Below are 24,741 nucleotides of genomic sequence, written 5' to 3' on the forward strand. Positions count from 1 at the left end.
TTAAGACAAGTGTTCTTGAAGCTTAAATTTGTAATGATATGTGAAAGATATCAAAAGAGAAGCAAGTTGGTCCAGAGAGAAAACTAATCTGCCTCTTGCAAGGCAGAAGAAAATAGAAAGGTGCAGAAAACAGAAGTTCATCTGATTTTATTTTAGACATATATTTAAATATGAGTCTTCTGAAATCTCTAAGCAGTCAAGCCCATTGATTTGCATTCAATGTCATCAGTTGCTTTCAACCTAAATTTTCTCCTATTTCCATTTCTAATCTTACCAAATCTAAACCTATGTTTACCTTGGAAACATGGGGTGGAATGTCACAGAAACAAAAGCTGTGCGCATCTGTTTGTGGATATGGGGAATGGAGTAGAAGAAAATGTCATAGTTTATGTCAGCTCCTCTGATTCACCAACTGCCCTCCTATTTTATTCTTGAAAAGGGGAGGAAATTGCAAGTAAAATATGTATGTGCCATGGCTCTTTGTCTGTAAATTTCATTTTCATACGGTGGCTTTCTCCTAGCAGTAGGAGACCTTGCTGATTGTAATAAAGACCTACTTGAGTTCACCAGTTGTTTGTAAAAAGCCAAGGCTCCTTTGCTGCTATGCCATTGAAGAGGGGCTTGAGGAGACTCTGTCTGGCCACATGGGCTATTTCGTCCCAAGCATTGCTATTTTCACACACATTGAAGGTTGGGTTAACAGGATCCAGCACAAATGGCCTAAGAGAGAGACACAATGTCCCATATTGGCAAGTGATATTTATTTATTGGGCATTCAAATATGCCATGCGACAAGACACTTGGTTGAGTCCATCTATTCCTAATGTTCACACATGCATACATCCCCTCTCATCCAGTCTAGAGTTCCAACTGTCCCTGCTCATCCCTTTCACAAATCTTCTTCATTCTCAGGTGCTATTGCTTTGGTACAGTATTGCCTTCTGCAGCAATAACTTAATCCTTCAGATAGCTATTAAAATATGTCTGGAGCAAAACCCAGAAATATAGAGCAAGCAGACTTGTGCTCCATAAGTGAAACAGCAGCCATATACTAACAAATGCATAGGTAAAGGTAAAGGTTCCCCTCGCACATATGTGCTCATTCCTGACTCTAGGGGGTGGTGCTCATCTCCGTTTCAAAGCTGAAGAGCCAGCACTGACGAAGACGTCTCTGTGGTCATGTGGCCAGTATGACTAAACACCAAAGGCACACGGAATGCTGTTACCTTCCCACCAAAGGTGATCCCTATTTTTTCTACTTGCATTTTTTACGTGCTTTCAAACTGCTAGGTTGGCAGAAACTGGGACAAGTAATGGGAGCTCACCCCGTTATGCAGCACTAGGGATTCGAACTGCTGAACTGCCAACCATTGAATATAATATCACACGCCCAGTCGTTCCTCCTGTTTGCTAGACTGGGACTATAAATGAAGAACAGTCAAATATACGGAAGCCTTAATTACCTGCTTTGCTTCAAAAACATTTTCTGAAAAATTGTAAAATTTGGTTTGTAGTGTCTGTGCCATGTGATGCATATCTCTCGATACTGAGTCAAAAGCTTCAGGACAGCTCTCATCCCCTGTACAAAGCTGAAAAAGATGGGCTTTCTAGCCAGTTCCCAGACGTAAATGGTGATTAGTTCAATTGTATAGGAAGAGGGAAGCCTGCGAAACCTAAATGCACAGAAAGAGATTCAGACAGAGAAGTTTCAATTGCAAGAAATGGTTAATAGCAAAAATGCTAAACACCAACAACAAAAGGACATTTTGTTTTTAACTTTCAATTTGTTAACTGTTCCTTGCCTAGGAAGAGCTGTGGGCTGAGCTTTTTTCATATTTCCCTATTGCCACCAAGCTTTTGTTTTATGTTTTCTAATTTATTTACAAATTAACCATTATATGGAGCTGGAAAAGATATGGGAAAAATATAAAAATCTGTGAATCACATCTCTACTGTGTTAAAGGTATTTCCCATTATAAAGCTGGGAAACATAAAAATATGAAAATTTTAAAAAACAAGAGCGTTAAATGCTAGCAACTTACTTATTTTCTTTAGTTGGTTCAGCAAATGAAGTTTTGAACCAGTGCTTCATTAAACGTATGAAATCCTTCACTGTTTCTGTTGATGCTTTGACAAATTCAACTTGGTATTTCAATAAGGCCATGGTATACAGCTGGATCTTATCATCATCACAGCAAAGGTACAGCTTGTGATAAAAGCTCTCTTTTGGACCTGTTAACACCAAGCAATCTATAAGACTAATGATGCTGCTTTGACCTACTGTACCTTTAGATCTTAACCAAAACCAAACCTTACAAATTGTGAGCACCTGGAAATATTGCATCAATCTAAATCTAAATCCTAATGTAGAACTCCCAGTAGTGATGTTTTTGTGAGAGGAAGAAGAACCGCTTTCCCAAATAATAGCCACATCTTACCTGTTGATAACATAGATGCAAACATGTCAGAGCAAGGCATGATGTCAAATGAGTGACCATGATTATTTTTATAACACATAAAGTAGAACCTCAAGGAAAACTTTCTCTGCTTCTGCATGACTAACCTTAAAAGAGGAAGAAAGTAAAAGCTATAATGATGCTTTAATGTAACAGCTTTAGTGTACATTAGGGGAGGGCAGGGAGAATCAAAGTAGAAGACAAAAAAGATGAAACAAATATAAGTTGCAAACCTGCTTGTCCATGAGGATTTTATTAGGGCATTTCCTAACTCTTCTAGGACCTCTGGAGTTGTCGTTTGGCAGTCTTCTAAACTGGCAAAAGCTTTGCTAAAAAGAACTAGGTCCACATTAGAAAAGTCTTGGGTGTCCGTTCCTTTTACATATGAACCACCCTGTTGTGTGGAATATTATCCAGAAAAAGATGGTTAATACTTGATTTTAACCACATACTCTTGAATATTTTAACAACAAAACAGAAATACCAGCTGCACATTTGCAGTATTTTAGGCTAATAGCAGAAAACAGGTGCATCGCAGTAAGCTGCTTATAGAAAGGATTACTGGACCTTCACAAAAGTAGTTAGCGCCATATGTCTAAGTGCCTTTAAGAACATGATTACTCTAAGAGCAGAGCTCAAATATGAAGGGGATGGTTTTTCTTTACTATCATCCCCAACAAAGGAACTTTATCTCATCTCAACTCTAAAAGGGGCAATTTAGAACTGGAGATATCCAAGTTCGACCATTGCAAACCACTATGGTGCATCATGCAGACCAGAGGTGGGTTTCAGCAGGTTCTGACCAGTTCTGAAGAACCGGTAGCGGAAATTTTGAGTAGTTCAGAGAACCGATAGTAAAAGTTCTGACTGGCCATGCCCCCATCTATTCTCTGCCTCCCGAGTCCCAGCTGATCGGGAGGAAATGGGGATTTTGTAGTAACCTTCCCCTAGAGTGAGGAGGGAATGGAGATTTTACAGTATCCTTCCTCTGCCATGCCCACCAAGCCACGCCCACCAAGCTACGCCCACAGAACTGGTAGTAAAAAAATTTGAAACCTACCACTGATGCAGACTATTTTGTAATGCCAAAGATTTACTCACTAGCATTACAGGAAATTGCTATAAATCACGTGAATGACTCTAACTCAGGTGTGTCAAACTTGTGGCCCACAGGCCAGATGTGTCACATGCTGGCCACGCCCAGGCCCGGTTTAGTGAAGGGGGAAAAAGTTGTGATACAACACGTGATGCTGCAATGATGACACGAGTTTGACACCCCTGCCCTAACTGAATAAGTCCTATACAGGTTTATTGCCTATTTTTTGCTTTTGACAATTGTCCTAGTCATAGCCCAGGATATTCAGAGACTATCAAGTTTTGTTTGCAATTATTTATACTTCTTCAATTGACATTTCAATATGGACTGAATTTAACCCATTCAACAAGATACTATAGAAATGAACCATTTTCTATCCGTTATGCTAGAATATTTGTATTCTGAGGGAATATGCCTTCTTGTCATTAAGAAGATATATTCTCTCAGAATACACTTGATTAATTTTTAATTTGGAGCAACATCTTGAATTATATAAATCTTCCTTATATAAATTTCTTTGTTCATTCATCTATCGAAGCATCTGAATATCTCATGGAGATTGGAAAACAATTTTGGTTCAAACAGCCAGATTTTTTTTACTTTGCTTTTTGAAAGGGACCAGGTACTATTTGTTTTTCCTTGTGTAACCCAATACCAGTCATGTACTTAATCAATCTCAATTTATATGTCTTGAGATACTTCAATAGTTTAGTCTAACATTAAAATTTGATGCAATATGATTTATCCTATATTGCCACACATTTTTTCTTTAGCCCTCCCCCATTTTTCTGCATTTCTAACAATTTTCCTTGATGAAGAATTCTTTGAAATGTGGAACCTTGCTAGTAGTCTAATCTAATTAAAGTATTACTTTAGTATGGATTTGTGGGTTATGGTTAGGACTTAAAGAAAGTTCCTTGAATCCAATGATCTGGCCATGATCCTGTTAGCCCCATTCTCCTGAATTCTGGATCTGTATTAGATGTCTAGGTCTTCCTGTTCCTATCAGTCTGGCCTTTTGCCACCTTCTGAATCTTGATTTTACCACTGTGTGTTGGCTAAATGCATTAGTTATGCATGGACTTTACCACCTTAGGATAATTAACTATAGCTTTACTTAATGAAATGTGGCATATTTCCAGAGCATATCTCATGCATCATTGATCCATTAAATTAATTGCCTGGGGCTGCAAGGCTATCATCTGCTTTATCAGTTGCATTGCTTCTTACAGATAATACATACAATATAGCTGTCTTTCATAATGCCCATCCATGCGTTCATTTTGTTTCCATATGCATAAATAGCTCACTGCCATACATGTGAATGGAACACATTTGCTCAAATCAATTCCACATGCTCTTTTCCTTAAACAGAGATTAAGATGAAGAATATAATGTATGAAGAAACCTTAAAACACTTGATTGAATTAGACACCACAGACCTCAAAAGTTCACAAAGCACTAGTGATTCAAATGATGCAGAAGCTCTATTTTATTCAAGAATGTATATACTGCTTCCCATGCTTCCCATGAGATATTGCCTAATTCTTAACTTTTGTCATAATAAATCATATCCAGGATTGGCATCATATCTGAATGTTAAGGAAAGAATTATTCAGTCCCATATTCACTTCAGTCACGGCCACATTGACACAGGCAAGATTGCCCTTGCTTCAAATCTCATTAGATTGAAAGAGCTATTATAAAGCTATTGCAATAGAATTTGATGAAAGGGCCACAGATTGGTAATTAACAGAATATCCAAATATTCCATCAGATGATAATAATATCATACTAAAATATTCTGCACAAAATCTCTATCCAAGGGGCAAATGCATACATTTCTCCAAGTAAATTGAGTGCTCCTAAACAGATCAGTCTCACTGCAAAGCATTACTCTTGAGAGAAAATATGAAATGGATACTAGCGAGAAACTAATGTATATATTTTGCACACAAAGCTACTAATCCAATTATGTGGGCAATTAGTAAAATATGGAATGCCAGATTTAAAAAGAGAAACTTTTTCATAGGAATGAAAATATACTTTTATGATCAGTCTCAAGACAAATGCATAGTGAATGTAAATACCTTGATAATGGAAGTTATTGGCAATGGAAAAATTTCTTTGATAAATGTAATAATGCCTTCAATGTCTGATGTACAGGCTAGCTTTACAGGACCCAAAATGGGTCTGAGTTTTTCTTTCACAAATGTATTTATCTCCATTGGTGTTGTATATTCCAAGAAGCTTGCAGGCTTAAAGTTAGTGGCCATTTGAGCTGTATCAAAAAAATAATAAAAAAATATAAATCATGACAAATTACAGGTTTTCTTAAATTATGATTCATGGCTATCCTGCATTGAATTAGTAATACCTTTGAAGCTTACTGCTATCATCAATACCCTAACATAGATTTCTAAGGGAAAAAAATGGAGATACATCAGAGTTCTTATGAGAAAATGGTCACTCATTGATGCTCATTGTTACTCAGCCAATGTACAGAGTTGTGTCCATAACCAATACATCAAACAAGTGGTGAATGTAGTCTGGATTCCAGGAGGGAGGGGCTGCATTCCAGAGGACCAAAAGACAGCAAAGATTAGATAGTTTGGTTGGGAGGAACAGGATCAAAATAGCTCCATCCTAGAAGTTCTCAGAGTAACCAATACCACTCATGTACTTAATCAATCTCAATTATATGTCTGGAGATACTTCAGTAGTTTAGTCTAACATTAAAATTTGATGCAATATGATTTATCCTATATTGCCACACATTTTTTCTTTAGCCCTCCCCCATTTTTCTGCATTTCTAACAATTTTCTTTTATGAAGAGTATGGTGCAAATAGTTTGCTCTAGTTTGGCAAAATTCTGTCTATAGGCGAAGAACAATAAAGGAAACTGCTAAGAAGAAACTCGTGTGTGCTTTATTTGGTCTTTGGGCCTGACAAAACATGACAACCATATGTTTAATAGTTTGTCTTGTTGTACTAAATATTATAATTTCATGGTAACTTTTATAGTGGCTTTGGAAGGTCATAATTTGCATACTTTGTTGTAGGAAAATGCAACATAAAAACTAGAATTGAAATCACACAGACCTTCAGCAGTGAAAGCTCTCAGAGCTAAAATTCAAAATAAAAATATCACCTCTTTTATTGGCTGTAAAGCCATGCTTCTGTTTCTCATGGTGTTCCCTGGCATGGACTGATCCAAACCGCTTGCAGCACATTCTGCAAGATGTGGCTGTTCCCATGGCGACAAATTTTGTTTCCCTTCTCAGTATCATATTCCAGCAAATCCTTTGATGGTTCACCAGGGCCACTTCATGTTCAGCCTGTTAAACAAATTCACTATATGAGTGAATTAATACTGAATCACCTGGATCAGGGGTCAAAGAAATTAATAACTTGAGAAAAAGAAAGCATAACAAAAATTTAAATTTTATTGAGATAGATTGAAAACCATGGGAAGCTAACATTCTGCTTCTACAGTAGCCAACTAGACACTCATGGGAAGCTTGCAAATTTTACACAGAGGCATTATTTTCTTCTCCTAGGCAGCAGGTATCAATTGGAATTACAGTTAGCCCTCATTTAGTGACCAGAATTTGGACCACTTGCTCAGTCATTAAGCAAATCTGTCCATAAGTGAAACTGCAGGTTTCCTTTGCTTTACAGACCTGTGAAAGTTGTAAATAAAGAATTGGTTACAAAGTTATATTTTCCTCACTGTTGTATCTGTGCATGGTCAGAGGCGTTGGTTCAACAAGGACTAGTTGCAGGAAATGTTTATCATAACTAGTTGCTTTATGAAGCTTTACACTCCTTGAAATTGTTCCATGGATCTGCTGATCTTTGCAGTCCTCCAAAATTGTTCCATCACTTTATTTGGGGTCAAAGAGTAGGTGAATCATATAATATGAAGAAATAAGTCCTTCAATCTGTTCCAAAATTTCCACCGTATAACTTCCATGAATGTCTTTAGTCGTTAGGAGGGAAGAAAGCTCCATTTTCCATCTACTTTCTCCATATGGCATATAATTTTATGTAACTTTATTATGATGCCTTCCACCATTTATTGCCCAAACCCCTGAAAATGTAATCTTATCTTGCAGGAAAGCCCTTTGGTCACTTTGATTGTTCTTTTCTGTCTTTTTTTCTGTTCTACAATATACTTTTACTACACTGTAATCAGAACATCACAATGTTTAAGACACACATTTTGCATTTTAAATCTCCTCCCAGGAAGGCAAATTCCCTGTTGTGGCCCACCAGACTTGGACAATGAGAAGGTTGGGGAGGAATTTGGGCCAGTCCTGGAGTCTGGAGAAGGCTCTGATGGATGCTCTGCACTGGAAGCAGAGCCAGGGCCATCCGACATTTCCTAGCTGCCTTCGGAGTCAAAGGGGAAGAAGAACAGCTGGGGCCTGTTCCAGATGTGCGTATGCGCAGAGCTGTCAGGAGAGGAGAACAACTGAGGAACTCAAATGCCTGTTTTGTGACCTGCCTATCACACTTTTGGGCAAAGCATGTGAGCCATTTCCTCCTTTCAGTGGTCCATGAAAGTACATGTATAGTATGTAGATACAAATAATAAAGTATAAAAAAAGTGAACATTTTTACAGAACTATAGATACATTGAGGCCGGGCGTGACAAGGAGTGGCTGGAAGGGGAGGAGTCAGGCGAGGCACCCTTTGACATGAGTGATGTTGAGTTGGCCATGACCACCCAGTCACATGACCACCCAGCCACGCCCAGCCAGCCACGCCCACCTAGCCAGTCATTAGGGCAGAGAACCAGTTGTTAAAAAATTTGTAGCCCACCACTGCCACCAGATGTATCTCCCTAGGAGATGGGACCCGTAACATTAGGGCAAGAATGATACTCAAGGTAAATAAAGAGATTGCTAAGGAGCTTGCAGATGTCTCAAAGTTCCTTTCTTCAACATTTGAGAAATTATGGAAAATGACTATAATGCCCATGATTTCTTAAATGGTTATTTTGAGAAAAACAAGGGTTATTCCTATCTTCGAAAGGGGGTTGGAAAAATCAAAGGTCTAAGTGTAGGATGGGGGAACGATATTGGTAACAATACACATACAAAGGTTCTGGGTGTCTAACTACTAGATCACAAGGTGAACATGAGCCAAAACTTTGAGACAGCTGCAAATAAGAGTAGTAATAATAGTAATAATAATAATAATAAGTATATAGTCCAGATGACAAGAAATCATTATTCCTTTCTATTCTGCAATGTTCAAACTTAGAATATTGAAATCACATTTTATGAAGGACTTTGTTAATTGGCGTGTGATTAGAAGAGATAAACCCAAAATGAACAGGAGCCTGGAAGGAAAAATATATCAAGAGCAGGTAAAGTTGTTGAGTATATTTAGTCTGAAAAAGGTTAAGACTGTGGGGATAGATCATAGCTGTTTTCAAGTATCTGATGTAGAGCCTTGTAGAAAATAAACCAGAGTTTTTCTAAAGGACAAGAGTATTAAAAATGGATCTAAATTACAAGGAAACAGATGTTAGTTGGGCATCAGGGGGAAAAAAATCCCAATTATAATAGCCAGCAAGCTGCCTCAGGACATGGTGGATGCTCCACTGGAAATGTAAGGCTAAATGGCCATTGTTGGGGACTCTAGGTGCATTTCCACCCTGAGAATTCTACGCTTCAATGGCATGCAGTTTGTACCAGGGATCGGTTCTACTTACCTTTATTACCAGTTTGTATCGTGCCTACGCACCAGTGGTGGGTTCCTCCCGGTTCCTCCCGGTTACGCCGAGCCGGTAGCAATGACAATATGATGTCACCGAACTGGTTCTGCCCCCCTGACTCCCCCACCCCACCCACCCACCCCCCGCGTTATTCTTACCTTTTATTTGGCCCCACCCTCAATCTATTGCTGCCTCCTGAGTCCCAGCTGATGGTTAGAGGGAAAAAAAATGTTTAAACTCTTGCCGCAGGGCTTCAAAGGGCCGCCCTACAGCTGATCAGTGTTAAAAGAAAACAAATGAGTAGACCGGTGCCTGCAAAAATACATGAGTAGATCAGTGCCTGCAAAAATAAATGGGTAGACCAGTGCCTGCAAAAATAAATGGGTAGATCGATACAGCTTTGCAAGCAGTTAAAAGCCTGGTAGACCAGTACCTCTGCTAAATCGCATGCGCAGATCACTTCTGATGACGTCTGGGTCAGTGGGCGGAGCCTCCCGCCGGTTTTATTACCGATTCTTGCGAACCGGTCTGAACCGGGGGTAACCCACCACTGATTTGTACACTCACAAATGCTTTGCTCAGCCACTTGGCCACCTCATTCAGTACCATCTGAAGCTTTTGCAGTAAGCACAAGGATATCTCCATATGTACTACATTACCATAAAATGAAAGGGAGTAACTATTTCATGAACAATTACACCTATGCTAGTTCTATTCAGGAAAGGGAATAAAGCACATAAATATATAACTAAAGACCACAAATGTACATTCCTAGCCACAGAGATTATTTGGGTGACTCTAGTATAGCATCCTCCATTAATTCATTCATTGATTCATTCACTGTTTAATTCAGATCAATGATATTCCATCCTTTTTCTTATGCTCCTCAAAGTGGGTAAAAACAATAAATATTGATTGATTGACTTTATATTGTTGCCTATTGGCCCATGGTGAATAGTAACATCCTCCAGCTTACCTCTGAGTCACGTGAAGAAGCCTCACATAAAATTTCTGCACTGCATGTTTCACAATGAACCTTCCCAAGATGTTTAGCATGAAAATGATACCTCAGAGCCGCACGGCTAACGAAGTCATTCCCACATCTCTCACAGTTATATGACTTCTGTTTTACACCCCACATCCTGTAAAAACACAGAACCATGCTTTTAAAGAGAATCTTTTAATACTTTTGACCATAATACAGTACAATAATATACGGTAACTGCTATATACACAAGAGCAACCAAATCTGACCAAATTGCCACAGATGTCAGATAGACTTCATATTTAGAATCAAACGGATTCAGTTCTGATCAGCTTGGAAACAGAGAACTCATCTAGATCCTAAATTATCTATTTTTTTTAAAGTGTGCTGATTTCTTTTACATATTCATTTTTGTGTCCCTGGTTTAAAGGGACAATTGGAAATTTTCTGCCAAAAAGAAATCTTATTTGCCAAAGCCATTGTGTACTTATTTCATGCAAGTGTATTTGTTTCATTATTGCTCAGTTACACTGCCAGCTGGCCAAATCATTTCTGTACTGCCCCCATTGGCTTGGAATTGTGGGTGTTGTAGTTTATGCTACCTTAGTAAGAGACTTAGGAATTTGATTTCATAACAAACTTGGCTCTAATAGCATTGGAATAATAGCTATAAACATGCAGTGTGCATTGTAGCTCCTTTAGAGCTCTTGCACATTGTATTATGATCAATGTGCTCGTGCACATTTTACAGTGCCTGGAAAAAGAGTTTGATAGAAGAACTTAATCAATATTATTTATTTATTGTCAAATTCCAGATATGTTGAATAATATGTGACTGGAAGTTTTGAAGATGTGGACAATTCTTTATCACCAATTTTTGGATGTGTTTTTCTCCCATAAATTGTTTGATTGCAGTGAAGAAGCTGGCAGCTCCTTTTGCTTTGTTAAGCAGGTTACAAGTAAAAAAAATTGATTCTGTAAATTCAGATAAGAAGAAAGCAGGAATGTGATCTCTTTCTGTTAATCTGCTTCTGCATACTCAAAGAATGTATGCTAACTAAGCTGTAGTTTGGTTAATTTATGGTCTGATGAACAAATCACAGGTGGCCATACACGTGTTTTTTTGCTTTAAATTATGATTTCGTTATCTTAAATATTTATCTTGCTTGCTACTGTTGAGATTCTCTGTGCTGTTATTACAGGTGTTTTATTGATGGTATGAATTGCCTAGAATTATGTAGAGGATATTAATATTTAAGCCAATATTAATACATAATAAAACATAATTTGCAGTGTTCAATAGGGCCAGATTCACACAACATGCTAAATTCAAATAAATCAAGCCATATTATACATTAAGTCTGAAACACGAACCTAGTCACTGCCTTATTGCCAGACCAGATCATTCATACACCTCCCATATCATGGCCTGTTATGATTTCAGGGCTGCCCTTCAGGACTTCAAGTACTCTGAATGAGTATATTAAACATTAATCTGTGAGGATTTTGTTAAAATTTCAGGTATTCAGAAAACCTCAGGCTTCTATGTCCTGCTTTCTTTTAAGTCAGGATAGTTTTAAGCTGTCATTGAGTACAGAACCCTGATCAGCTGAGAATTCTCAGACCCTGGAATGCTGGGCTGGATAAAGACTGCTGATAGAACCAGAACCAGAAGCATGAAAACAAGGGAGCATGGAAGTCACACCTCTCTGAGTCTTGAATTCAGCTGCTTGAGAGAGCAAATCAATTTAGTATTTTTATATTGCCCAGACTAATGTGAATATTGATGTCATTCATTGTAAGAAAACACCAATAGGAGGAATTCTGATCAGTCTTGCCCAGAATAAGAAGAGTTAATTGGGAGGGGGGGTTGACACATGTATATGAAAATGTTTTTAATTTGATTTCTTATATTTTTCAATTATCTATGCAAGTAAATCACAATGTAATGTAATTTGATAATTACATCAAGGAAAAGAGAACTGTACTACTTTTTAACACCTTTTGAGAGGAGCTCTTTTCAGTATGTCTTTATGCATCCATTCCTTTAATGCGGGTGATTTAGTTACGGTAAAAAAAAAAAAATCCTCCTACCTAGTCCATTCAAGCTCTCTTCGAAGTATTCCCTCCGGTCTCAGTTTTCCAACACTCTCAAGGTTGGCTGCTTGCCATCTCTGCCAGCCTCATAATATGTCAATTATGATGTGTGAAATGGAGGCCTGATCCACCCACCCTGCCAATAATAAACAATCACAATTACCTATACAGACCCATTACAACTGCCTTGTCAATTTATAGAATAATAGAATAACAGAGTTGGAAGGGACCTTGGAGGTCTTCTAGTCCAACCCTCTGCTTAGGCAGGAAACCCTACACCACTTCAGACAAATGGTTATCCAACATCTTCTTAAAAACTTCCAGTGTTGGAGCATTCACAACTTTTGGAGGCAAGTTGTTCCACTGATTAATTGTTCTAACTGTCAGGAAATTTCTCCTTAGTTCTAAATTGCTTCTCTGCTTGATTAGCTTCCACCCATTGCTTCTTGTCCTACCTTCAGGTGCTTTGGAGAATAGCTTGACTCCCTCTTCTTTGTGGCAGGCCCCGAGATATTGGAAGATATTTACCTTTTGTCTCTGTCTTCACTTTCTATTCCTAAATTCTTCTAGCTAATTTAGCACACTACTGATAAGTAAATGTTTGCTATGTCTGAAGAGAACATTTTGTGGCACATGCACAAAGAGTGTGAAAGAAGGATATTTGAGGCTGATATCAGAAGGGGTAATGATTTGTAATTAATGAAACAAGATGAAGCACTGCTAATCTAGATCAATTTTCCCAGAATGGATTTGAGAAAGAGGTACTGAGTGGACACACATTTCAGCAAAGTTTCTAAGAAATATTTTTCAAAAATATTCATTTTACCAAATGCATAGTGACTTAGCCCAAACTATAGACAGCTTACAAAACTGTAAGAAAAATCATATAGAAATGCAAAACAATAAAAAACAAAATCCTGGCTTACAGTAAGAGCAGAGCTCTCCACAGACAGTATATATACTTGTTGATAAATTATTTATATCAGCTAATGGCTATTGAAAAAAAAAATCTGTAAAGACGTGAAAGGAAATTGGTAGAGGTTAAAAGCTGGAGGGCCAGGAAAGAGCCTGATTGTGTACAATTAGAAAGTGATCTCTTCTACAAAGTAAAAGACCCCCACATACCAGATTTATTCTACTTGCATTAGTCACAGGGCACTCATGATAAGATAATAACATAATAACTCCATTCTGCTCTATTTGCATGCATACCTCCCTCATTCTTCATTTCTAAAGAAAGTCATATATATATATCTTGGTCTTGGTGTACTCGGGTCTTCTACCGTGTAAGATTGAGAGCACTTTGGCATCCCAGCAAAGCAGACTACCAGCACCAGATTTGAAATAGCAACAGCAGTTGCTGCAGAAGACCCCTTGCATAAGCCTGATGATGGCAGATGAGATTCTGCAGAAACATTGCCAAAGGGCTCTCAATCTTACACAGGAGAAGAACCAAATACACCAAGACTTGCATACCTGTACCCGTGAAAATCTACAAAAACATATATATCTATATATCTATATATCTATATATCTATATATCTATATATCTATATATCTATATATCTATATCTCTATATCTCTATATCTATATCTATATCTATATCTATATCTATATCTATCTATCTATCTATCTATATATATATATATATTTGTTTTCTGAGATTTTCGCGGGTGTTTGTATGTAGGTCTTTGGTTATTCGGATTTTCTCCCACGTAAAATTGGAAGTGTCTTGGCGACGTTTCAACGAAGTCTCATTCGTCATCTTCAGGCTGGTGTTTTCGGCTTCATGCTTCTAGGAGCAATGTGTGATCGCAGCTGTTTCTTCCTTTTAACTGCCAGTGGGGGTGTGAACTGATCCTGTGATTTACTTGGCTTTTTGATTTTTTTAAATGAATAGTAAAATAGCTGTATTTTGCTACAGGAAAAGAAAAAAATAGAGAAGATTTGTAAGGTATAATACAGTATTATTGCAGAAAAGCAAAAATGGGGCAAACACTTTTATTCATTATTAATCCTTCAGCTTCACCTGAGGGTCTGTACATCAGGATACAGAGCCCCTGTCAGCCCTGGAAGCCATCTTTTTCTTTTCCACTAGCCATCACTTTGTTGCTGTTTTCAATATTTGAAACTTTGCTGAAGTGAATGGGACTGATTATGCCTCAGAATACGGAGGAGGAGGAGGAGGAGGAGGAGGAGGAGGAGGAGGAGGAGGAGGAGGAGGAGGAGGAGGAGGAGGAGGAGAAGGAGGAGGAGGAGGAGGAGGGGAAGAAGTTTAGAATAGTTTTAAGGTGTTAGGCTACAAAACTAGAACACCAAAGTTCTAGTTTTATCTTGGGCATGAAAAAGTAGCTGGGTGACTAGACCAGTCACTCTCTCTCTCTCTCTCTCAGCCCAATTCACCAAATAGGGTTGTTGTTGTTGGGATAATAGGAGGCAGAAGCATTAGGTATGCTTGCTGCCTTGAATTGAACAAAATATATATAAAAAGGCAGGATAAAAATCTAATAATACTATCTTTAAAATATATTTTTTTAATTTAAGAACATAAACATTTGTGACTACATAGAAGCATTTTAACTAATATAAGATAGCTAGACATATCTACAGTATCTACAGTACGTATGTAGCTAACTAGCCATGCATTTCAGCAACTTGTTGGGAAGACACATGACAGCTCCATTCCTGTTGTAGTCAGACAATAAACATTGTAAGGGAGAATCATTCATTTGAAATAAACCTGGATAGCAACTGTTTTACTGTTACCCAAGAGCACAAACAAAATAATCTGCCCCAAATCTGCCAGCATTTAAATACATTTTTTTTAAAAAAAACACTATTTCATTTTTTTAAAAATGCCCCATGGTTTGTTATTTTAAACATATACAATATAGTTAGATGTTGAAATAGAAATATGTACCATGTGGAGGAGTAAAACAGCTCCATGAAATGTGATATTGAAGGTCCAGGAGTTAACATATACATCCGGATATATAAATGCATACAAAAGTGTATGGCTAGATGAGGCATAGTGGTTTTATGTTTCAGAGTGGAATGAATGATAACATCAGGAAAGAAAGAAAGAAAGAAAGAAAGAAAGAAAGAAAGAAAGAAAGAAAGAAAGAAAGAAAGAAAGAAAGAAAGAAAGAGAAAAAAGCCTGTTCCCTTTTTAATATGGATCAAGCAAAAGGTGTACGTATAATCATGTACCCATACTTCAAACTTTGCTTCTTGAAGCCCAAATGAAAGTGAACTTAATTATTTAGGTTAATTATTATTATACTGTATTTTATGTTGCATTTGAAAGGCATATGATTATATATTTGACATAACATTTAAAAGGAACATTTGGTTTTAATGAGAGGTTGTATTTGTTCTAGTTGTATGCAAAATTAGTTGCATAAGACAATGAAGAACAGCCTGGTAGGAGTTAGTATTGGAATAGGATCTGGGCTCAAATATGCATTAGGCCATAAACTAATTAAACTATATAGTATTTTCCAACCAGAGTGTCAATGGAGGTTAAATAGAGGGGGAAAGTCTACCTGTTTTATATTAACGTCTTTGGAAGAAATGGGGGAATAAATCTAATAATTTAAATATGGGATAGTTATTTTGCATCCTATATCTTTTGACTATTTCACTCTTTCAAAAGGTATAAGTGTTCTTTCAGATGTTAGTGAGTTACAGCTCCTACCATCCAGGGGTGGGTTCTACTTATTTTTACTACCGGTTCACAATGAGGTCATGCACGCGTGCTCTTCTGTGCATGCGCAGAAGCGTTTTGATGACATCGGGGTCAGTGGGTGGAGCCTCCCTCTGGTTTTACTACCGATTCTACCAAACCACAGGCAACCCTCTACTGCTACATCTCTTATCATTAGGCATGCTGGCAAGCAGTTGATACTCAGCAACATTGGGAAAAGTTTAAATTCTTCAGGCTTATTTTAAACCAACTTGATCTGTAGCATCAGTTGGAAGGCTTTAGTTTAGAAGCAAGTATAGGTCTGTTCACACATTGTTCTAAGCCAGTTTGTGGAATTCACTTAATATGCTAAGACAAAAAATATATAGTTTAGAAATCAGGATGCCTGGATTATTATCCTATACTAAGGCATTACAAGCCACAATCACAATACTTGGGCGCACACAATGTACTAACCAAAACTGACTGCATATTATATTTTGTATAAGCTGTTTTATATCTGGGGATGTGGTGGCTCAGTGGCTAAGACACTGAGCTTGTTATGATATATATGTAGATATATATCTTATATCTACATACATATCTTCAAATAATATATGTATGTAGTGTGGAAGAACATGCAAATGACTAAAAAGAAACATTGTAAAAGACTGGTTTACATGTGGCCATACTGCTGACTGATGAAGGAACTGGTCTGAGAACTTAGGTTCAAGCCATTTTCTCAGTTTTACTAGTGTTTTCCTGTAGATCAGATAATGGAACTAAACCAGATCTCTGAGACCTAGAGATGCTGGAAGAATAAAAAAAATAATAAGATCACACAGTATATGAGTCATAAATGGAATATATGCTGCTTACGCACGTAAAAATGAAAGAAATGTAAGAAAAACAAGGTACTAATGTAAGTTCTCAAGTGGGAACTTATTATAAATTTAGAAACAAGACTCACAGTGAGATTTTTTTTTCTTCTGAGTCAAATAGATCTCACCAGATGGTCACAGCTACTGCCCTGTCAAGGAATGTATAAAGGCTACAAGAGGTAGCTACAAACTTAACAGTTTCTCTTGGAACTATTAAATGAGAGGCTACCTTAGCTGACCAAGGCTTACCTCTTGAGTGAAAGGAGAAAAGGAGATTCAGAACAAAAAAATGCCTTCAAACTTGCCAAACATATCTTGGTTAGAGAGTTAATGCTAGGAGAATGCACAGAGAGTTTTGGGACATGAAAAATGTTAAACTTCTGTGCTGCTACTGAATAATCTTGTTTTTAAGCTTAGGAGTGCTGAAATGCAGATGTTAACAATTTGTAACTGAAGGGGTGTTCCCCCCCCAAACATCCCTAGCATAGTTTCTTTTGCTTTAAGTTTATTAAGGAATGTATATCCTTGTGCAAATCTGAGTAACTTTGGAAAACTCACAGTGCAAGTTTGAAAAGCCAAGTAGCTTAACTGTAGTATACAATGATCTGTTATTCGAGTCATATTTGAAAACCACACACACACACACACTCAGGAAAAAGAATATTGAGGTAAGAGATTTCAGATAGTTGAAGGGGCTCTCCCTGTGGAAAGCAGATCTGTTTATTTCAGATTGACTAGCATAACTGCAATGTAAGCATTTCATGTTTTTAAAGTTTTCTCATCAGTCATCCAGTCACTACATCATCTCTGCCAGGTGCAGAAAATGACTTGCTATGAGGAGAGTAATATAAGAAATAGAAGTTAGGTTGGCTAACTATCATTTCCAGGTGGGAGCACTTGAAAGAGGAAAAAAAAGAAGTTTTATTTATTTTTACATTTAGGTTCAGTGATGCTGGTTTGAATGCTATAACGATAATTAAACACAGTTATCAGATCTTGGTAGAACAAGGCTATAAAATGTGGTTTTTCTTCCTGTGTGGTTCACATGAAGGCCACACAGGATGTCAAATCCTTTTTGTCCTCATTTTGTCATGATTACAAAACAGCAAGAAAAGTGTAGAGAAAACAAATCTACCACCCACGTCTCCAAAGTGGCAGAATATATAAAACAGGAATAAAACTTTACATTTACTTCTGCAAAGCTGCAACAGGGTTTGTTCAACATATTAAATATGATCCTGGCAATCGCTTTTTAGACTGTAATGTGCACATTGACCCTGTGAGAATAGTTGATGGTAGTAACCCCCCAAAATCTAACATACCATAATTCAGTTGACCGTTGGATAAGTATGTCATGTATAAACACAGCTCTTGTGTTTTGATTTCAAAGATTATGAACTTTAATTTACTAAAAATGTAGGTCAGAGGGTCAACCTTTTGGGAGTGCAGTGTTCATGGGAGATAGAAGGGATGCTAAGAGGGAAAAGCTAGGGTTGTTTTTTTTTCTTTATTGTGTGCAGTCATTTTTAAAAGCTATGTTAAATTATGTTGAGAAACTCTCAACCTGTTATTTGCTAATGCAGGAAGGGTCTCTGGAACTGGGGAAAAAGAATTTAGTAACTGTGTGTCCCCTCCTCCTCACAAATATTTTTGCAACCATTTCCGGATCTGGAAAGTCCAGCCATACAATTCTCCTAGATGAGGTCATCTCTCCTTAGGTAGAATGAGATCAATTATTTTGGATGACCTGAAAGATAGTAAATTGGTCATTACTTATTACAAGGTTTACTTCCAGGATGAGAAGCTGGTGGGATTTTTTTCTCTTTTGACCTCAATTTTATTAATCAATTTATATACTATATATTTCAAAGCAGCAATAATTATGTCAGCCTCACTTTACACAAGAAAAATTCAGTGGGAGTGAACATGCTTTGCTGTTTCAGCTTTGTTTTCCAAGTCATTTGGAAAATGGATACTAGAAGGCAGTCCTTAGTCAATAAATTGTAGGATTTGAAGACAGTAAACTCACACCAGGCTGAATGTCAATGCTGCAATATTGTAGATTAGTGGAATTATTGAAGAAAAAGGAAAATATATCAGATCATACCCTCAAAATGTCAGCAGAGCTAGCTTTCTGCTGCATAACACTTACCCAGCTCTTCAGATCTATCCCTAGGTTCATTGTGACTGGGGATTTATAATACATATTCAGAGTGTATGAATAGTCTAACACCTGGATTGATAGCACATATCAATGACTTTGTTATAACTCAGTTCACTTAACAGAAATATTTTAAGATAGTTACTTATTCTTCCTTCTCAAAGATGATGGGAGCACAAGCTGTGAGTTTTTAGATAAACATTGGTGTGGGGAATTTATTTTATGTGGGCAGAGAAAAATTATACCACCCCACTGTAGTAGCTCAATGCTTCTTATGGAGTGAAACTACACCAAACATTTCAATTTTAGCATCCTTCCTCATGCTGTTATATGTAAGGACTTCCAACTCCCCACATTTGGCCATGCTGCCTGAAATTCCTGCTCATCCAAAGTCCCATGTATGGGAAAGCTGTTATATGCGTTTTCAATACAAAAGCAAAACGCCAATCAGAGGTCGTTTAATAGTTGTTTAGAACAAGCAGAAGGGTCCTTCAGGCTGGTGAACAGGAAAAGATGCCAAGCCACCAATTGGGACCACAATAAATTTGCAATCCCCTCTCTCCCCAACATCAGTGAAGGAGTGTAGGAGTGAAGCAGGATTTGAAGAACTTAAAGGGGAAAAAAATCTTTCGTGGGTCTCATATTAACACTTGACAGAACTACCTAGCAGAATAAGAAAGATATGTCTGCAAAAGATAATAGTGAATTGTCCTGTAAACCAATGAATGCATTACATCTGTGACTTAGAAAGTCTCTTTTTCTAAAAAGAGAACCTGATTAAAAATAAAATAAAAATGAAGGATCAAGCAATGGGTTTGAACTACCTCTACTTATGTAAAAACACAGGATAGTCACAAAAATACAAGAGAGTCATAATATTTAAACATTTTTATTTTTATTTCACAAAAAATGCAATTGTGTTCGCAATATATATGCCATTCAGTCAGTGCTGGTTATACACACACCATTTTATTCAAAGTATAAGAAAATAGGCTTTCATTTGTCCTTTACATATTAAGGAAACCCACAGATTTGCATATAATGTGTACATCTATATACAGACACAAACCACATCTTGTTTTCTAAAATATTCTTCTTCAAAGCAAATATTGTACAACTTGGAGTTACTCTTTTGATAAAAAATGTATGCTATGCTTTCTATAAAGATATCAACAGAGAAGTCTAATCCCATTCAGTGTCCAATAATATTTGATATTCCAGAACTGCTTTGATGTTACCATTACTTAAGCCAGTTTCCTGTTATCAACAGAACTACAATCTCTCCACAGATCTGGTGCAAATTTACTCTTAAATCCATTCTTTCTAAGACCCTGTAAATTAAAAGTGTTCAGTAGCTCTCAAGTCATTCATTCCAACTTCCTCATACTCTTGCACATTTTATCAAGGTAACTCTTATATTTCAACAGTAATTTGCTACATGTGCCATGACTAACCTAAAAAAGATGCTCAACTATTGCTTTGATCAAAGCGGCGATGTCATGGGTAAAGATCTGCATTTCTGCTGCAAATTGCAGGTTTTAGTAATATTCTAGGAGGCTTAAGTTCTTAAATATCAAGACCTGAGAGTATGGCAAAACAACATTTTTAATTGGCTAAATATCTTACTATGGGATAAAACATTATAAACATATAATGGATAAAACATCAGCAAACATTTTTTAAAAAGCTATATGCATATTTGGAGGACTATCAATTAGCATTTGAAGTGGAAATTAAGTAGCATATATCTAAATATCAGTATGAGGGCAACCATTAGTGAAATATGTACAAAAATGTATTCTTAAATGAAGCAATCTTTAAAAGTTCAGAGTGCAGTGAAAGATAACATCTTCCAGAAGGATTTTTAAAAGCCAGTCTATCATTAGAGGGAGGATTGTTCTAACACGGAACAGGTGGAAGACAGTCATATAAATATATAAGGGTCAGCATCCTATATAACATAATGTTATTAAAATAAAATAAGGCCACATTCTTTCAAGTATTAGCCTCACAGTGCATGTCCAATTTCACCTGTAATGGAGCAGGCCGTTTTTAAAAGCAGCAAGATCTATTACATGAATTCCATCTCCCACAGCTATATAAAGAAACTAACATTACATTTACAGTTAAAAGATAGTAGCTTTGAGAGCATTCAAAAATAAAGCAGTTTCATTATTTGAAGTAAAAAAAATTATTACTTTGAGGATGGGCAATTTTAAGTGGCTGGATTGCTTTGTGTACATTTTGACAGAATTACAGCCACAATATGGCTACATATGTACAAATTTATAGCTGAAACCTGCACTTTTAAGGCCCTTTTACATATACCTATACAACCATCATGCACTCTCTTTTCAAAAATATTATTTGGAACACTCTCACCAATTCCAAAACCACAAGTTAAACGATAAATTACTATGCATAGCATTTTTTTTTTCAAAATTCCATAGAGATCACAAAATGGCCCAGGAGAAATTTGTCTCCCAATGTCAGAAGAAAACTATAGTGCTCAAACTTGATAATTTTGAATTCTAGGATGAATACAAATTTGGGTTTTACGTCTGGCACCTATTTCAAAGAGAACAAAACCTGATTCTAAATATTGGAGTAGGTATACTTTATGCTGTATATGCTGAACTCTGCATTCAGCCAAATATGTAGAGAGACCAAACATACCAATCCTATTCTTCTTAGTGTATGCCTTCCCCATATCCAGTGCAACATTTGAGAAAGTGGCACATACATGTGTACAGTGGGTCTGGACTATTTTTGGGGACCAAGAGTTATATTTGGCCTTTTGGTAGCACGCCTTGGGCCTCCAAAATCTAATACGAAGAGACAGGATAAAAACTGTATTTTCCTTTATATTAAAAAAAATTAAATATAGCTACTATAGTGACTCTCCTGTTATATGTATCTAGTAATTTTCTCCCCAAACATATTGAAAAAAAAATGGTTTTTGAGAACCACAACTAAAACTTCTGGGTTGATTATGATGATATACTAGACAGGCCTAGTCTTTCAATGTGAAATAAAATAGGCAGAAAAGTTATCTATGTTACACGCATATATTGGTATGCATATATATATAAACATATTTAAGATGCAAATAGAGTATTTCTCCAAAGTTTGTAGACTTAAAAGATGTGCTTCAAATATAGAGAGCTATACATTTTATCCACAAAGCCAGATTATTGGGATAAACCTTATTTAATTATTTCTTTAATAAAATGCTTCAATGCAAACATAGAAAAACACACAATGCTCCATGTGTATTTTAAATATAGTGTTACGTTCTTAACACTAAAGAGAACAAACTAGCCATTCATATACAATGCCCTTGGCTATTTAAAGTTCTGTGGGACTCATGGCTACAAAGACCAAAATCATTATTTTGTTTTGTTTTTTAGTCATTCAAAAGGATATGTTGATAAGTTGAACAAAAAGGTTTTCCTTCACTGATTAAGTGCTAACATGATAGCTCTCAATAATCTTCAAGGTTATGGAGATTCATAACTATGAAGGACTTTTAAGAAAAATAGACTTCCATTATATATTTTTTACAATACTTATACTTTAAGGCACATGAACTATGTTTTCAAACAGATTGAAAACAAAACCAATTGATCTCATTCATGTTTTCCCCAATACCAATTTCATCTATTATAGAAAGCTTTGAACCTAATTGGGGGATTGGACGTACAGTATATAGTTTGTATCACTCTACACTGCATTTCTATAGTAAAGTAAGTGATTTTAGGAAAAATCAAAACAAAATACACTACCACTTCCAACAGGTTACATGTAGAAGATGTTAAGATTTCAAAATAGCACAAAAGCTTTGATCAAGATTTAGAATCAGGCATTTCTAAGCTAAAAAGCCATAAAGAAAATTGAGAACATTCAACTTACTTTAATCAGTTCTTGATGTAGTAGAAAATTCTCTATTCTATTAAAGTCACCCCTAATTTTTGAACTGGATAAAAGCATTTCATTCTATTACACAAAATTCTTCTGAATGGATTCAAGACAATTATATTTAAAGTATAATACCTATCATTTATGGTTTCACTATACATACAAATACATATGTATAGAAAATCCAACTCTTCCAGATTATCCATTGTTGGAAATCAAACTTTGTTGGAAGCAAATAAGTGTACTAACTGCTTTGATAAGGACCAAATCCAAATCTATACATTATTTTAAAATATGTTTCTCCATTTAAGCACAATTAATCAAATGTAAATCAAAATCAAGCCACTATTATTTTTAAAAAGATAAATAATTGAAAGTATTTTCAAAATATCAGTGCTTTCATTTAAAATAAAATATTCTAATTTAGAATATATGCGTGCTACATTTTCAAGTCCAGTTCACATTTCCAGTAGCAAATACAACTACATATGATTTTAAGTGTCAGATGATCTAACAAACAAGCAGAGGGAGGGAGCAAGGAAATATACAAAAATGTAAGTGGCAAACAAAACATATGAGGGAAATATAGCAAACCTCACATTCTCTAACAACCAGGTTAGATGTTCTTCACATTGTGAAGTCAGACAATTTTCATTTTTGATGGGTATCAAGATGAGTTATTTTCAACCAAAATTAAGAGTTGAGCTATTCACTTGCAATGAAAACAGTATATTAGAGAGTCAGAAGTACTAAAACTAGATTTTTTTTCTTTCCTTGTTTTCAATATAGTTGAAATATAATTGAAAACAACTTATCTAACTTATGTTTTTATATTATATTCATAACTAAGCAGAATTGGTTTCAAATTATTCTCTTAATCTGGAAAACTGTATTTTTCTTATTGACCCCAAAGTGCTTCAGACATTGAATTTAGTATATTCTTCAGCAATATCCTTCACTTTGAATTATTTGTAACACAAATGTCATATCAGCTTTACCACACTTATATTCAATTTTTGGAATACCTATGAAGAAAGTAAACACACTACCCAATACTGATTTATGAAACATTGGATTTTATGGCACAGAAATAATGAGATCTAAAATGTTCCAGAGTATGTAATCCCCCATGAAAAATGAAGTAAAATCAGTAGTAAAATGTTGAACTAAAGAACCATCTTCTGATTGTTTTTATAGTAGAATCTATATACATTTCAGGGAAAACTGGTTTCCCCCCCCCCCCATCCTGAAAAAAAGACATGTCTCAAAAGCTGCACCAAATTGGATCCATTACCTTTCCAAGTTCACATTTGCTTGAAGAAAGAGGTTCTTAGATTATCCTCTTTGATAGGAACAAATTTAGAAACTACTCTAGAGTACTCTGGAGCTGTTCAAATGATTGAAGGCACTACCTATCTGGTGTCCTTTAAGATGTGTTGGAACTACAAATCCCAGAACTGAAAATCTCAACATGATAGCTAAGTATTTTGGAATTTATAGTTCTAAAACATTTAAAAAACATCAAGTTGGGGAAGCTGGCCTAAATCAACACATTTCATTTTTTTTCATCTGTTTCTATTTCTCTCGATTCTTCTTATAATGTAATATTTTAATGGGGGATTTTAGAATTATATTGGTTAACATAGAATATTGTTGACAATAATGTCTCAAATGCCAATTTCTTATTTTACTATAAAAGTCAGCACAGGTAGAAGAGTTTCACAAGTATGGGA

General features: G+C 36.2%; 1 protein-coding gene across 1 annotated transcript; it reads right to left on the reverse strand.

Moving 5' to 3' along the window:
* Window positions 1-563: 563 nt before the first annotated feature.
* On the reverse strand, window positions 564-10,421 carry LOC139311336 (2'-5'-oligoadenylate synthase 1A-like). Its single transcript, XM_070935747.1, has 8 exons — window positions 10,257-10,421; window positions 6,704-6,890; window positions 5,643-5,833; window positions 2,690-2,850; window positions 2,439-2,563; window positions 2,043-2,232; window positions 1,464-1,673; window positions 564-720 (listed from the first exon to the last, which is right to left on the reverse strand). Exons 1-8 carry the CDS (start codon window positions 10,419-10,421, stop codon window positions 564-566), a joined length of 1,386 nt encoding a protein of 461 aa, XP_070791848.1.
* Window positions 10,422-24,741: the final 14,320 nt, after the last annotated feature.

This window comes from Pituophis catenifer, unplaced genomic scaffold, assembly GCF_029215685.1.
Source record: "Pituophis catenifer annectens isolate HBS135680 unplaced genomic scaffold, rPitCat1.0.hap2 SCAF_2, whole genome shotgun sequence".
NCBI lineage: Eukaryota > Metazoa > Chordata > Lepidosauria > Squamata > Colubridae > Pituophis > Pituophis catenifer.

Excerpts from the sequence above, each read along its gene's own strand:
- LOC139311336 (XM_070935747.1), bottom strand. The coding sequence starts at position 10,421 with ATGTGGGGTGTAAAACAGAAGTCATATAACTGTGAGAGATGTGGGAAT. Across the intron at positions 5,834-6,703 it reads CTTTACAGCCAATAAAAGAG|CTCAAATGGCCACTAACTTT; the intron begins GTGATATTTTTA and ends TTTTTGATACAG. Across the intron at positions 2,564-2,689 it reads AAATCCTCATGGACAAGCAG|GTTAGTCATGCAGAAGCAGA; the intron begins GTTTGCAACTTA and ends TCCTCTTTTAAG.